The 17397-nt window shown below is 45.4% G+C and overlaps 1 protein-coding gene across 1 annotated transcript in view; it reads right to left on the bottom strand.

The window, feature by feature from the left end:
- The window catches only part of MYBBP1A (MYB binding protein 1a), an 80386-nt gene that overhangs the window by 30324 nt on the left and 32665 nt on the right, over positions 1-17397 (bottom strand). Inside the window, exons 22-23 of the mRNA XM_077836776.1 lie at positions 16583-16714; positions 14025-14093 (exon numbers count right to left, since the gene is read on the bottom strand). Coding sequence (XP_077692902.1) covers positions 14025-14093; positions 16583-16714 — 201 coding nt within the window. The remainder of the gene's footprint in view (positions 1-14024; positions 14094-16582; positions 16715-17397) is intronic.

Raw genomic sequence — 17397 nt, 5'->3', positions numbered from 1 at the left:
GCAGATATGCCTAATGCACACCGGAAGGAAGTGCCTTCCTGCCTCCCGGCATTTTTCAGAGTACATCGGCCATATAGTAATTCAACACAACGGACATACAGGCACTAGGACCTGCAAAATTCAAGTATTTCAGGGGGCTTCTAATATTTTTGCTTCTCTTTCACCATAGACTACTGGGCAGATGCTACTGATAAAATTACTTATGAAAAGAAAATTCACACTGATCCCCTTGCCCTCTTCCAATCCGAAATGTCTGATGAAGTTAATCAGAATAGATGTAGCAATCCATATATTGACTTCTTGTTTTGTTGAACATAAAGATTTATTTTCCCTTGAGGTAAATATTGACCGAAGCAGATGGGCCAATCAGTCTTAATATTCACCTCACCAGAAGTCAGTATCTTCTTATCCTAAAATTTAAGACGGAGGAGGGGGGAAGAGAGAGAATATACTGATGCCAGAAAGGTTTTGTGACTTCCCCAAGGTCATATGGTGAACTAGTGGCATAGCCAGAACCAACACTCTCACATGCAGATATATAGTCTCTCACTCTAGTTACAGCATCTCACTACAGGACTGGGCTCTTAGCAAAGAGTGTTGGAACTGTAAATATAAACTGTGCTGTACATCCGAAACGGGGCCACCCGGTGAAAGGTCTAGTTCTGTGCTTTCACCTTTGCCAACAGCCCAGGTGTTCAAAAACCACAGGTCAGCCTCCAAAAACGAGATTTAAAAATATACATATATATATCTTGTGATTTCTCCCTAGCTGGGAGCCCTAGAACCTTTTGGTTTTAAATGCAAGCAGAGATCCTCATGGAATACTGCAGTAGCTGGGGCTTCAAGAAAAAAGGTCCAATATCACAAGCCTCAGAATAGAGAGTTAGCAACCACCTCCCTCCTTACCCAGACTTTTCTTCTTCCTGAGAAACAAGGCCCTGATCCTGCTAATGCTGAGGCACACGAGTAACTTTACACACCCGAGTAATCCCATCAAACTCCATGGAACTTCTCATGTGCCCAAAGTCATCTGCATGCCTAAGAAAGCCCTTCTCCTGCAATAAATTCTCCTCCAAACAATTCCTGAACTGGATGGCTCCTCCTGGTCCAAAATGCTGCCTTTCCATAATTCAAAGAGGCACGTGCCAGTGTTTATTTCAAGGCTATTCATAATGAGGCTACTGCATTAAGCAACCTAGTTAAAAAGACCTTGCTAGAGCCAAATCCTCAGAGATTTAAGACCAATATACATGCAAAGAAAAAGAGTGTCCTAATTATCATTTTACCCATACATTCTCTCTCTTTCAGTTGTATTCCCCAATTCACTCAGTGAGGCTTGTGACTTTGCAATTGATGGACAGAGCTTTTCATCTCTCTCAAACTCTAACCAGCCAAATAATGAAAAATTAAAATTCAGATTCACTCAAGTATCAGTTTGGAGTTTAACATTCAAACAATTAAAAAAAAAAAAATCACGCCAGTAAAGCTGCCATCTGGGAAGCAAAAGCACGGGAGCACATATTGGGCCAAATAATGCAGTTTCATCATTTAAGACAATCCCACAACCCTTAGTCCTGGAAGGAACACTATAAGGGAGGTAATGTTGCCTAGTGGATAGAGCACTGGATTAGGACATAGGAGAACGGGGGTCTCTGGCACTGGCCTGGTAAGGTATCTTGGGCAAGTCACATCAGCGCTCTGTGCCTCAGTTGCCCCATCTCTAACACAGGGATGATGACACTTTGTAAGGCACTTGGGATCTGTGGATAAAAGCATTCTATAACAGCCAGGCATTATTGTTATTACGGACGTCAGGAGGATGGCTAGCGTAAATGGGTTCAGTAACTACTCACACAAGTTGCAAGACTGAGTCCTAACTGCATCTTCTTTGGCAAAATAGGAGAGCCATAATTTTCCAGCTGCACCCACCACAGCAGCTCTCCCACTGAAGCCAGAGCACAGACAGGAATTGCTGTGCCTCACAGGGCATAAGAATACCTGGTGGTTCTGTCTGTATTACAGCCTTCCTTCACTGGCGGCCATCAGCGACACATTCCAGGCCCTGTTTACGATGGGGTAGTCAAGGCGATACAATGATCTCTCGTCGCAGGTTGTAAGAATCTCAACTTCCTCCACCCATCAAAGGCCAAGAAAAGGGTCAGCACTGCACATATGCTCTCCCTGCCATTTTCGGCTTTGCAGTATGTGAAAGGAAAGCAGCAAGCAGAATAGTAGCCACATACAAATCTGAGAGCAAAGCAGTGATTTCTCTCCTAGGGTCTGATGCTGGTCCCATTCAAAGCAAAGGCAAAACTACCAGTGACTTCAATGGGAAAGGATTTGACCCTAAAAACCATAAAACATTCCGTACCATCTATGCCACGTAAATCCAGACGATCCAGCCATTCAGTCACCCACTGCATCAAAATAAGCAAACATAAAAGAGTCACCCCTCATTTTCTCCACACTTAATTATTAAGCACGTTACAATAGCCTTGTAACCGAACAAATTTATCCCACTTGCTCCACAAAGACCCTTCCAGTGACTGGACCAAAAGGCTTTGCTGAACAGGGGGAGCAGAATGCACAGTGGAGGATTATTCTCAAATGCGCGGCTCTTTAAAAACCCCAGATGGCAAATAGAATTCAGTAGGTTACTAAATCACTCAGACTTGCAACTCACTGCAAACTCGTCCACTGGAGACAGGTACGGCTACTACAAGTCCAGTGAATGACTCCAGCCAGGAAAGCTGGTGGAAGTTCTTGTTATCAGCTGTAACCTGTAGCACTGAAGGAAAGAGGAACCACAAACTGGTGTGCCAGAACGCATTTAACAGAGAGCCTCTATTCTGATGGAGTAACAAAAAAGAAAAACATACCCTCCCTCTATCATTGGGAAATTTGCTAGAGAAACCATCATCTTGCAATCAAATATGAAGAATCTAGCAGAGTGAATATTTTACATGCCCTAAAAACCAAAATGGAGGAGAGAACTGGGGCAGAGACCATCCTTTTGTTCTGTTTGTGTACAGCGCCTAACACAATGGGGTCCTGGTCCATGACAGGCTCCTAGATGCTCCAGCAATATAAAAATGACAGAGACAAGGTGGGTGACGTCATATCTTTTACTGGATCAACTTGGGTTGGTGAGAGAGCCAAGCTTTTAAGTGACACAAAGCTCTGCTTTATGAGAGCCTCTTGCAGACCGTGCAGCTTGAAAGTTGGTCTCTCTCACCAACAGAAGTCTCTCTAACGTCCTGGGGCCAACACAGGTACAACAACACTGCAAACAAATAAGTCATGACCTACAGACAGGGCCATATTTTGAAACAGAGCTCAGCACCCGAAAATCAGTCCATTTATTTAGGTGTCTGAATGGTAGTCAAGCCCTTATTGAAAATCTGGCCCAGAGAGATGGCATGTGTCTAGTAGCTGCCAAAGGTGCTGGAGCAATAACCTAATCTCACCTGTTTTATCCACAGAGTAGGTAGCGCACAGACAGCAGCAGCAATGCAAGCTTCTCCACCTGGTCATCAAGAACCTATCAACTTGCCTCAGAAGCCTGATGCGGGGGGCCCCACCTCAAGATTGCTTCAAGCCCCCAAGTCTATCTGCCTTCACCGTCTCTGCTGAGACAGGCTAGTGCCAGTTGTGGGTTTCTGTGTGTGCCATGCAGACATTTGTCCACTGGAAAACGGATTCTGATCAACATTTGCAACAGGCCACTCAAGAGCCATCACACAGCAACCAGAATAAAAAGTTACCACCACCACTGAGGGGAAAACAGAGTGTGAGATGATCTTTCAGAGGAGGCACACAAAGGTGTTTATGACGCTCCCAAGAGAGTTTGAGTGCACAAAGTAAGCCACATCTATGGCTGAGATGTAGCACAACCCCATTTACACACCACAGTTGGTAACCAATACAGGTATGTACCACAATGGAAACTCAGGCATTGGCTCCTCTGGAACCCATGCGTATTTAAATGTTTAAAGCTCCCCTGAATGAGTTAATATGATCCTTTTTTTATTTTAAATCAGCCCAGTCGAACAGGTGAAAATAAAAGTGGCTTATAAAGCAACTCAGGCCAGAGGGCTGCATTTAAAAATGGCACAAGACACGTTTCCAAATAACATCAGAGGCTATGTATAGATTCAGCAGCATCTAATGGAAAAAAGGGTTTCTTTGAGTTTTCCTGAGGCAAACAACCGGGTGTCAAATTCACAATTCCACTGCAGAAGTGGAAGGCTGAGATGGTATACATCCACAATACAGCTCAAAAGTCTAGGAATTAAAGCTTGATCCTGCCAGGAACACAGCACTCTGGCCCCAACCAGCAAAGCCCTTCAACACATGAATATTCCAGCTGAAGCCAAAGGGACTACTCCCATGCTTAGAGTTAAGCACATGCTTATGTGCTTTGCTGGATCAGGATCAGAGTGGCTCAGCACTGTGGGATTAACCCCTAAATTCATCTTTTCCTTCAATTCCACCCAACTGGCCTAGACCCTCTTCTCTTTAAGCAAAAGAAGGTGGGGGGGAGAAATCAAGCAGAAAACTGTAATCAGGTTTCAGTGCAGACACCCCTAACTTTTACAGATACCTCTGCTCTTAAAAAATTGTCTGCCATGATTAAAAATAAACAGAGAGGTCTAAAGGCAACACCGGCTGTAATAACTGCATTGCATAAAGAACCATACCACTTCCTCTAGTTAACTGAGGCTTCCAAGAGTGCCCCTGTCTCTGCAGGACATAGTGTCAAGCCTGCCCCCTCGTGGAAGCTCTTTGAAAGAACTCTTCCCCCAGTGTACACAGCAAGTACCATGACTGGAACAATGCGGAGAGAAGAGAATGGAGGCTGGTTTAAATGATTGAGATCTGGGAAACATCATCTCTCACTCTTCCTCTCCTCTCAAGTAACATTTCAGAAAGAAAGGAGTACAAATGGCAACGGTACTAATCTGGGCAGGTTTCAAATTTGCTTCATTACCAATAGTAGCTTATGCAAACTATTCCATAACAAATTCTCCCTACCACCCACTGGAAAACATCTATGAAAATGCATTCAAAGTAAGGTGCATTAGTGTAATGATTCATTTGTTGATCACAGGCATGGACAGAAATATATGCCTACCCAGAGAGGTGCCAGCTTTTGAGGCTGTGCGGCTCTTTAGCTGTACTTACTGTGTTAAAATTTAATTACTCCTCAACTTAAAAAACTCATATGAAACAAACTGTTCAGATACACTGTCATCCAGCCAAGACCACTTCTGGCACGGTTTAGGGATCATTTTTCACTCTCATGGCGAAGGCAGCATTGGCACAGAATTACTTGGATTCTGCAAAGTTTATCTACATACATTAGAGCTCTTAAAGGAGGCTCCGGAGACACCAAGAATAATCAGTAACTTGCCTAAAGTATAGTCTAGATTAAATACATTTTCAAGTGTTTCCCATCATGGGCTGCTTTAGAAAATGTATTTTGAAACAGTGATGAATACATTATATATATATGACAAAAGGTCACATTTTTAGCTCCACCTCCATGCCAATTGAAGCCTCAATGCTCCAAGGAAAGTGATTTTTTTTTTTTTTAGTTTCATGTCAGCAATGCACTTACTTGAAGGCCTTGAAGAATTCTAGCCAAATCACACAAGGACAAGAAACTTGTGTTTGCTGGACAAGTAAAATATCTTTCTGTTTCCCTGGCTCACCCCTGCATCTTTAGTCTCCACAGAGAAAAGGCAGGTGAGTCACCTTTGCACCTCACCTAGTACATTTGTGTCTATGCCAAAATGCTGAGGTGAACACAAAGGCTCCAGATTACTGTGTAAGCTATAGCTCACGAAAGCTTATGCTCAAATAAATTTGTTAGTCTCTAAGGTGCCACAAGTCCTCCTTTTCTTTTTGCGAATACAGACTAACATGGCTGCTACTCTGAAACCTGTGTTTAAACAAACACACAGCACAAACTGCACAACACACACAATGATGAATATTTGCCGGACAAACAGGCCATTGACCATGCATTACTCCATTAGCCCAGACTTGGAAAAAGGTCTTGAGATTGGGAATCCTACAGCTTTCCACTGAGACACTCAATAAGGGGACTTATTCCTATCCATGGTAATGGATGTTTTTGTAGGATGAACTCTTCTCCATTAGGAAACTGACTGAGATCAGAAACTAACGTCACACAGGCCACTGAACCATCATCAAAACCCACCTGAGTAAATTCAAGCTATGAGCAAAAGGTTCTTTTTCCCCACTGCCAGTACAGAGCCATCATCCAGTTGCCCAAAGCCTTTCCGCGTTAGAAGGTTCATTAAAGCTTAAAATGACTGACTGGATCAGCCTTTCAAAGAGAAGTCTTCACTACAGACATTGCCTCACCCCAAGAGATTTAGAGTACGCACATGGACATCTTTCGAGACAGTCAAACACTTTCTACTTAGTTTCTCTTTGGAAAATGGCAGGGAAATTACTTAAGCCCTCATGAAAGGCTCAGTGCTCGGTTTGTACACACCCCTAAATGCCCCTCACCAAAATTTTCTGAACACCAAGCACATTTTGCTACTGTCTCAACTGAATGCATCAACCGTCTAATCCAGACCAAAGGCTCTGCTTGGATGACAGCAACAGACCCAGGGCTGGTCGACGCAGGGCACTATGATGAATTAACTAACCCTGGGAAGTTACCACACTTAAATAAACTACATTCAACCCATGCATGGATGTTCTCATTCAGAAATAAAGTGGCCTTCAGTTCAATGTGGTTTAATCCTCCTTGGCGGAATGAGAGCCCTCCATGGGGGGGTCCTAAATGTGCTTTAATTGAGGTGCATTCTTCACAGATTAGTCAGTTTGTTTGTATTTCTCTAAATGTTCCCATATACACAAGTCCCTAGAGTAACGACAGCACATAAGCACCAGTGTAGGTATATTGCTAAGAGAAGTTGGGCTCATGCTCAAAGCCCTGGACTGACATTCAGGAGATCTGGGTTTCATTCCCAGCTCTGCCACAGACTTTGTTATTTTATCTTGAGCAAATCACTTACTCTCTCAGTTCATCCATCAGTAAAAAGGGGATAAACAGCACTTTCTGTCTTCCACTCTCTCTTTGTCCTATTTGGATAGTAAGCTCTTCATCGCAGGCAGTCTCTTATGTACATGTACATTGCCTATAGCACAACAAAGCCTCGATCTCTGCCGCAGCCTTGAAGTGGTCCCATCGTACAAAGAATGATCAGACTTTTCTCTTTTTCAGCCCTTTCCACAACGATGCTCAAGGGGCTTTAACAAACAACACATTAATAGTTTCAGAGGGATGCACCCAAGGCCACGGGCAGTTACTCAACTCAGTGTTACTTCAGCTACTTTCACAATGTATTGACACTGCTAAAAATAAAGCAGGAAGCCATTTCTCACCTGACAGTCAGGAGAGCTCTGTGAAATACACACCTCAATCCCCTGTTCATACTCTGCCAGCCCAACATGCAAAAACAATTCTTTCAGGAGTTCACTGAAACACAATTCTTCATGCAGTGAAACAAAGCACAAGGAAGCAATCTGAAGGACAAGTTCCCGGAGGCAACAATTGCATTAGGGAAGTAGGAGGGAAATGAACCCATGCACGTATATTTCAAAATAGAATTTAAAAGAAGAAGGAGCTCAGTGCTCATCGAAACTGTCAGGCTGACAGCACTAGAAGCCAATGTCCCATGTAGTCAACAAAACAGCAGAGACAGCAGCATGCCTCCCACGCTTGTTAATATGCCACACACATTCTGCTTAACTAATTGCAAGTGTCGGAACTGCCAACAGACCCATACGCACCAGAAGTTCAATGCAATTCATTAGTGGCAGGTTAGTTCAAAGGTCTGACACAAGCAGTTTCATTGGCGGCATAAGACATGGTATTATTTTCCAGTGCTAATGTGTGTAATCAAAGAACCTCCTGCTAGCTGCCACTTCTGCTTGTCCTACCTTTGTGCGTGCGCACGTGTAAAAAGGAATCTGAAACCGTACAGGTACATACCACTCAGTGTAAGGACAGTCGTCGCGGCCGTCACTGCATGCAGGCTGTTTCCATACAAACACGGAGCCTGATCCTACAGCAACTGTGCCACTAGTTTCAGTGGATGCAGGATCAAGGTTAGCTGGCAGTATTTTCAAGTGCTCAGCACCCAGAACTGCATCGAACAAGCTGAGCCCTAAGGAAGATTTGGCCTATAACGGCAATTATTGCTCTGACTTGTAAGAAAGCCTTACAGATACATACACATGCAAGCAGGTCTAAAGGCTCAATGAATAATCCTTTGCCATCCAGAATTTGTTTAAACAAATTTTTATTAAAAAGTCCCTACTGCTAGCAGCAGCAGCATTAAATTAACACCCCAATAAACATGCAATAGGCCATATTCCTAGAGGTCATTAGAGTGAAGATCTAAATTACCTATACATATGGCCTCAGGGGCAATGGTAGAAAGCGCTGCAAGAAAAGCAACTAACAAAAGAGCTGAAAGATTTTTAAGCCTTTGTGAATTTTTATAAATTTAAAAAGCACAGCCCACTCCCCCCAGCCCTGGAAAGGAAATTAAGCTTTGAAAGACACTGTAGAGGGAGCAGCTGCCAAGCACTACCAAGCAGAAGGGGGTTCATTTCAACAGCTTGCAGATTTTTAGCCTCAGGGTGGGCATGTCTGGAGCATCAGTCCCTGTTCTTCTGTGGCTAGCTCAGAAGAAACACAGCATTCGGAATGTGACCACTGTATCCAACTACAAATGTCAATGCTTTGTACTCCATCAGAGGGTTTCAGAGCACTGTACCAACAGGAAGGAAATACATTTCACACCTTACAGTAATTTCATCGAGATCACATTTCCCTAGTTTGCTTATGAGAATCTCATGGGGGACTGTGCCAAAAGCCTTACTAAAATCAAAATACCTCACATCTACTGCTTCCCCCCTACCCACTAGGACAGAAACCCTGACAAAGAAGGATAATATAGGTTGATTTGGTATTATTTGTTCTTGACAAATCCATGCTGGCTATTCCTTAGATACCTGTTACCTTCTAGGCGCTTACTAACTGATTGTTTGATAATTTGTTCCAGTCTCCTGCCAGGTATCCAAGTTAGGCTGACTGGTCTATAATTCCTTTCTTCGATGGGAGTAACACTCATGGAATTACAGGCCTTATCTAATCACACAAATTGCGCTGGTTTAAACGTGAACTGGTTTCAAAACAGACTGATGGACTGGTACAAACCACTCTCCATACATTTCTACCAGTTTAAAATTGGCTATACTGGTTTAGCTTGTCTGCAAATTTACCAACACAGGCTAGACCCACTATGAGCCAGGTTTATATTGATTTAAGAGCTCCCACCAACAATATGATGCACCTACTTCCACAGATCTCAAAGTGCTTTACAAAGGAGATGAGCATCATCAGTTCATATTGCAGGTAGGGAAACTGAAGCCGTGAGAGAGAAGTGACTTGCAGACAAAGTTGCACCATTTTAAATGAATCAATTTAAAAACCACATATTTCACTCAACTGGTGCATCTTTATATGCAGACAAGGCCCCATTTTCCAGAACCCCCTCCCCCAAATCCCTCCAGGAGAGAGCCGGTTCTGTAGTAATTATAAGGAGGTGTGACAGATTTCTGTTACCGATCTGCCTGAGGCGTCAGGTGATCAGGCTAAGGCCGTGAGATCACTTGGGGAGGAGATGACGGAACACACCAAGTGTCTAAATTTTAAAGCTTTGTTAATAAAATAATAAAACAACAGTGGGGGGGGGGCTGTTTCCCCATGTCACTCAAAGGAAGGAAGAAAGTGTTAGTGCTCCAGGCCTTAAGCAACTTTCATACTCACACACGCACTACCCAAGGCTGGTCAAGCCTGGGTGTAACGTAAAAGAAGAGGGGGGGAGGAGGGGACGGGAGTTCTTATCCTGTGCGCACAGGTCGTCCAGGGTCCCCTGTTGATCTCTGATTTGCCTCGGCTCTCGGAAGGGTTTTTAAAGTCCTGGGTTCTTTTGGGGGCGTTTCGTTCAGAGACTTCTGTTCCCCGTGCTCTTTGTACCAGTCCAAAACAGGTCTCTGTGGCCTCCCCAGCTTTCCCAAAACACATCGGTTCCAGGAACGCAAGACTTTGTTTTCCCCCCCATTCTGCTGGCCTTCGCCATCTCGTTCGTTTTTGCAATCTCTGCAGTCCTGCTCAGCTTAGTTCTCCCCTTTTCTTACGGCTGGCTGGGGTTGGCTAAGATATGAATACAGCTGCAGACTTCTCGTGGGGCTCCATGACCTTGGACTGGGGCCAGTGTCTTATCTTCAGACTGAGCTAGCTGAAGTATTGAGTTAACCCATTTTCTGCTCTCTTCCCCCCTCCCGCTTTGGCCTCTCACAGCCTGCAAAGGAATCTTCCACTCCACACTTACACCTTTGACCCTCCCCAAAATGCTTTGCGATGCTTGCAACAGCGTTAGCAACATGCAGTGCTGATTTGCCTTCCCAGGGAACCCCCTGGGGGGAGGGAGGGGCTGTGGGGGTGTGACAGAGGGTCAATGCAATGTACTTATTAGGTATTTCTATGGCCCTCATTACTATAGTGATTATGAGCACCTCACAATCTGATGTATTTATCCCCACAATACCCCTGTGCAGGATGTACTATTATACATATTTCACCCATGAGGAACATGAGATTAAATGACTTGCCCCAAGTCTTGGAGGAAGCGTGTGGCAGAGCAGGGCCTTGAACCCAGGTCTTCTAAGTCTTAGACTAGCACCCAAAGCGCTGGGCCATCCTTTTTCTGCATCTGGCATAGTTTCTTCTCTTCAAAAGAACCTTCAATCATTGATCTGCACTGATGAGTTTCCTAAACGAACCCTGCTGCATTAAAAATATCCAGCATTGTCTCAAGAGCCTGTACCAGGTCTCCCAACCCAATTCCGCTCCAACAATTGGAATGGTTTTGTAAATGGTATGTAAATGTACACACACCCCAGCTATGCATTGGGTCTACAAATGGATTGCTATTATTTAAACATTGTGCTAGTGCCTAGAGGCTGACCGGGGCAGAGCTGCTTTGTACTAAGCCCCGAACAAACACAGAAAGCCTGCTCTGTGTGTGTCTGTCTCTCTCACCTCCCTCCCCACACACAGAGGGTTACGACTGAAACAGAAGGTGTTACCCATTATTAGTAGCTCAACTCCTTGTATGAAAATAGCACCAGAGGCCCTGCAGCAAAAGCAGGGCCCCATTCTGCTAGGCACCATACACACCCTAGAGAAAGTCCCCACCCTGAAGAACTTACAGTCTAAACAGACAAGCCAGACAAAAAATGGGAGAGGAGCAGAAAGGGGAAGTGATTTGCCCCAGGGCACCCAGCAGGCCAGAGGCCTAGCCAAAAACAGAACCCACGTTTCCTGACGCCCAATATACTAAATACAAGACCATGCCATGTTGTCTCTCCACATTGAGGGTTCAGCTGAACAAATCCACTAGAGCAGGGGTTCTCAAACTGGGGGTCAGGACCCCTCAGGGGGGTCACAAGGTTATTACATGGGGGGGAGGGGTCATGAGCTGTCAGCCTCCACCCCAAACCCTGCTTTGCCTCCAGCATTTATAATGTGTTAAATATATTTAAAAGTGTTTTTAATTTATAAGGGGGGGGGAGGGGGATCGCACTCAGAGGCTGGCTATGTGAAAGGGATCACCAGTACAAAAGTTTGAAAACCATTGCACTATAGGACCCCCCCACTCCCCCACCCCACCCAGGGTAACGGGCTTCACGCCCCTTTCACCATAAACTAACTGTAGACGTTAACACAAAAGTCCAAACCCAGGTCTGACTCACCCTGTTCTTTGGCACAAGTCCTTCCTGCAGGCTCTGGCTGGGACATTCTGCCTAGCAGCAGAACAGCCGATGATAGCCTGCTGGGTTAATTGACAGGCTAACGACAGACACCTGTCAGCAGACCCAATCGCTTCTGAATGCCCTACAGATCCTGAATATATCCCTGCAGAAAGTACAAGGTCTCCTCACAGCGACAAGGGGTCAGAGTCTGTGGAACTCAAATCGTTCAGGTCAAGGATTCAACAAGATTCAAGGCCACTCATATGGCTATCAAGAATATTCAGATTTATCATAGCATTGACATTTATCATAACATCTGACACTGGAGACCAGACACTCCACCAGATGGACCTCGGCTCAGTTCCAGTCCAGCAAATCCTATGTTCCTAGGTACAGTCCAGGGTGAGCCAAAGATGGCTTTACTCCACTTTTTCACCTCCTGGATTCTGGGGCAGAATAGCGCTGTGTGTAAGTGAGATCCTCCATGGAGCTGTTCTAATTCATAAGTTTCCCAAGGGAAGCTCAGAACAGCACCAAGTGCAACGCAAATGTCCCCTCCTGCCCTCCTGTGCCCAGCACCCCCCCATCTCTAGCACACCACCTACACTATAGGTAGGGGGACGGGATTCCCTTTGGGCCACATCCCTAGACAAAATAAAGCCAGTTTGCATCAGGAAGGGAGGGTTTAACAGAAGGCACCCTCCACCCCCACCCCACACACACATCCTGAGATGAATGCAGCCTGGGTAATTCGGGTGGCTGACTGCAGTGAGTTCCTTGCTACTCCAGACTCCAAAAAAACACTTCACCAGGCTGTTCTTTATCAGCACAGTGTAGCCCAGTCCATGTTCTCTCCCCTCCCATGCACCCAGAGCCAAGAGTCCTTCCGCTAAATAGACTCTTGAAATGAAGCTCACACATTACCACGGGAATCCCTACAGGAAAGAGATGTTATTCCCCATGGAAGAAGCCGAGATAGTAACACAAACGAAGCCCTCTGCTAGGGATGCTGCACGGTCTCTCGGGGACAGAATCAAGAACGTGCTTCTATTAATTAATTTGCTTGTTATTAACAGAGCCCATTCTCATTTTCATCCACCAAAGTCACTTTGGCTCTGATTCTCATTTACACCAAGGTCACTCTGGCAGCGTACAGGGGCCTTTCAGAGTGAGTTAACTTCATTTACACTGGCAACCTCAGGCAGCCTTAGTATAGAGGAGTATCTGGCCCTTCGTGTTTTAACTCCATTGCTGTTAATGATCAAACAATAACAAAGTAAGGACACTCCAGGCTGTGGGTTTCTAAGCCAGATGCACTTTACAGCAAAGGAAGGGAGTGTTAGAGAGACTATGCCACTGCCTAGAGGGGTTTTCAGCAGAGACACTCGGATGTCACAGTGATGGCTGCAGGTATAAAAGTCCTGACAGACAGGCTTCGATCGCACGGGCGTGAAGCAGCCTCAGTGGGCAGTCATCCCGGTCATGTTCTATCAAGAAGGCAACACACATATAGCAAAGCCCGGCTCACACAATTAACCTGAAAAAAAAAACAGTTCCATAGACTAGGGGCTTGCCAACGAAAGACAGAACTACGTGACCGGGGAAGCAGAGGATAGCCGCAGCTGGGTCGCTGAGGAGAAGGCATTGCCTGGAGGGCATATGGGGCTTAAGGCAGGTGCAGGAGGCTAAGCTTGGGATTGCAGGCCCTTGACATTAGGAAGCAGATATTTCCTAATATGATGAGTTAACAAAAGGAGCTTCTGACCCACAAAGCGTCAAGCTGTGATTCAAAGGCAAGGGAAATCAGGCACCTTCTGCAAGACCACCAGCTCAGCGCTGCAAGGGGAGCACTCCTGTGAGGTGCCAAGCACCCTGATGGCACTAATGAGTAAAAAGCAGGAGTGAAAAAGCTCAGTAGCTGAGAGAATACAGGGGAGCGACGAGGAAAATACAAAACCTCAGAATCTACCTCATATACCCACAGCGGGAAAGCAAGAGCCACAAGAGAACACTCCTTGGGAAGCCCACTTTGCAGAACAGGGCAATTCCAAAGGCAGCAATACATCTATGAAGCATCAGCCGAGCCAGCACGATTAAGTGCCATCTCCAAATTGCTGTTGAACGCAGCTTTGCTTCCTTGTTTTCCTTCTTACCTGCTGATGCTGCCTTGCTCCTGCTGTGATAGACTTCACGAGGGTGTCTATTAACGGCTTACACATGACCTGTAACAAAGAAAGACCCGGCCATTAGTGACTTGCTGCAAAACCTAGTTTGCTTGTTTGTTTTTTTAAAAAAGGCCTAAATTTTAGTCAGCTGTTGTGTATGTTGATTCAGCACCCGGTTACTGGAAAGGTAACCAGCTTTGCTCACGACAACTCTGGGCAAAGCCTTAGCTCTACTGAAGTCAGTGGCAAAACTCCCACTGTCTTCAATAGGGCCCCAATTTCATGCTCTGTCTTTTGACTGGTACTGTGGGCTTAAGCCCAGATCCTGCCAACATTTTAGGCACCTCTACAGTCCCACTGACGCATGGGAATACCCAGAGTTAGGGTTTGTCTACAAAGGGAATTATTCCTGATTAATTCCGTGTGTGGATGCTCTAATTCTGGAACAGAGTGCCTTATTCCGAATTAGCTTAATCCACTTTGCAAGTGCTTAATCCTGCTTTAAAGTCACACCCTAACCTAATTTATTCCGGATTAGTTTTCATTAGTAGACAAGCCCTTAGAATGGAGAATACTAAAAAAAAATAAAAGCAAACAAGAGTGTTGGAAGGGATACTGAATATCATGCTTCATGGTGAAATCAGCCTGCAACTAATGTGGGTCAGGGAGAGTTTCCCTGTGGACAGGTTATTCCATAATTGCCCACTGCGGAGTTTCTTGCACCTTCCTCTGAAAAAGCAGGTATTCCCCACTGTCAGTGAGAGGTTACCAGACTAGTGGACCTGAAGTCTGAGGTCAATCTGTCAACTCCTATGTCCCTAAATGAATCCTTCCAGCTTCACGAGCATTAAGAATCCAAAGAGAACAATGCAAACAAGAAGGGTGCACAAATATCTTGCTCAAACATCTGTGATTTCATGTATAAATAATTGTAATGCTTTGCTCTGACCAAGCACCTTGTCCATCAGAGCACTCACAGTTTTTTGCTATAGAATGGACCCCTCCCGAACTCTTTGTGTGGTTATTAAAAACCGTAGAGACTCAGGAGGCAACTCAGACCTGTGACTCAGTGAATGAACAGGCCGGGCAACAGGTTAAACTGAAACTGAACATCCCAACACCCTGGTAAACCATCACCTTTAAATGGACAAAAATCAGAAACGAAGGTTATGGGGATGATCCTGAAAGCAACTCCGTGCCCTTAGATCCTGGTGCCTCCAATGAGAGCCCAGAGCACTTGGCATGTTGCAGAATCGGGTCTTAAGCAAGTTGCCCAAGATCAATGGAAAAGCCAGGAGTAGGCACATGAGACTCTGTGGCCAATAGCCGGTATTTGCCCTTCCCACCTCTCACTGGCCAATTAGAGTAGGGCAGGGCACAGCCTCGCAAGGAAACCAACCTTCCAGAAGCTCCCCCTTGCCAGAGCTGAATTAAGTAAAGAATCTGAAAATGGCTCATTCTCAGTTTGACATTTTGGAGCCTCTTTCCTTAGTTAAACAGCTATGAGACAGCTGTCCAGTGGCTATTTCCCCTGCTCCCAAAGGGCTTGAAGCATCACAGAATTTCGTGGGTTTTGGTTTGGGTTTGTTTTTTATTAAGCCACCACCTCCATTTCTGGATGGCCCCAGCTCAGACGCTCCATGATCACAGCTTATTGCAAACACCACAGCACTCCAGGAAGCTAATTAAACTGCCACAGCAGCCCAGGGAGAGATGGCTGTCTGCAGGTCTGAGGTTTTATTTGGGAAGAGACGTGTTCAGGACAAATACTGCTCACTGCGTCCAACACACTGAGGTCAGCCTCATCCCCAGAGACGGTTTACAATGCTGAGGATTCTGGAGAAAGGGCCCTCCTAAAGCATAGTCTCCTTTACCCGAAAGCCTCTGTGTATCTGAAGTACCAGGAGGGGCATGTCCTCTAGCTGTCAAGAGGAGGGAAGGGGTTCAGAGAACTGTTTCTTGGACAGACTCCTGGAAAGCCATCTGGAGGGCTGGAGGCAGCCTATATAGGTGCAGAGGTTCAAAGCCTGCAGGAGTCAACATCCACTGCCTATCCCAAAGGTTTGAGGGTGACGACACTGCTCTACCAACGAGGTTGGAATATGTGCACTGGAGTCTAGTTTGCAGGAGACTGAGAAAATGCAGACACTCAGCACACCTTGTGTGTGCAGATAAAAAGCCATTGCCCGGAGGCAGCTGGATTAGAATTGCAAGCCTAATGCATCCCTACCGTCTTGAGTACACGTATCAAGCTAATACACAATGGCAGATTTCATCTGGCTAGGGCCTCATAAGGCATCCTAAAAAGTATGGCCTTTCAATTCAATTTAGATTTCTATGCCAGTATTCCCCTGTATGATACTGTGTTGTTAATGGCAGGATGTAAGAATAGTTCATTTCTCTGCCTCTTAGACTTAGCAAGCTGAAATTCTTGTAAATCTTACAGCTGTTCTGCAAGCCTGCAATTAACTGAAATAAAAAAAACCTTGTTGCTTTCTGAGGGTTTACACTGGAACACAGGGTACCACATTCCTAGCAATGCTTACCGGGAAGCGGTTGAAGAGATCAAGAAACATAGATCCCGTGAGGGCACTCTTTCGCCTGGTCAGGAATCCACTCAACGCCTCCTGATACAGCATGGTCACTCTCTTCAGGTCTAGAAGGCCTGTGCCAGAAAGCTGGAAAGCGCAGCAAGGAAAGATGAGCTTGTGAAGCAATGGGAACGATTCTATCTATACCAGAGCACCAGGGAGCACGTCAAGATTGCCAAAGCTTATCGTTCTTGGGTAACTTACACATTTGTCCCAAACAACATGCCTTTTCAGGGCCCACCCCAAGCATATTCCTCACACCACAGAACTCATGAGAGCTGTGTGCGCGCAATGAATGCAGGATCAAGACCACTCAGCTTTTACCTGGTGCCTTTAATTTATAGCTCCCCAAGTGCTTTATGAAAGGTAACTATCCTTATTCCCATCGACCAGGTAGGGAAAACTAAGGCACAGAAAGGGATCAACACTAGGATTTTCAGAACAGCTTGAGACCTTTGCCCAAGGCCACAGATCAGTGGCAGAGCTAGAAACAGCACCCAGGTTTCCTGACTGACAATCCACTGGACAACACTACCGCCATACACAGGTGAATTAGGCCATGCTCCAATTTGCTGGATTACACCCTACCCCTCCTGGAAAAGGGCTCAGAGTCAGCAGGAAGAGGTAGCAGGGCAAAGATATGTGAGAACAATGGGGTGAGCAGCATGAATATGTATGCTCGGGGTCTGGTTTATTATCCAATTAGCAGGCACCCAAAATGTATTAGCACCCCTTGATGGCTGAAGGAGAGATACCTCACCTGGACAAGT

This window comes from Eretmochelys imbricata, chromosome 17, assembly GCF_965152235.1.
Source record: "Eretmochelys imbricata isolate rEreImb1 chromosome 17, rEreImb1.hap1, whole genome shotgun sequence".
In the NCBI taxonomy this organism is placed as follows: Eukaryota; Metazoa; Chordata; order Testudines; family Cheloniidae; genus Eretmochelys; species Eretmochelys imbricata.
This window is presented reverse-complemented; position numbering and strand designations above follow the sequence as displayed.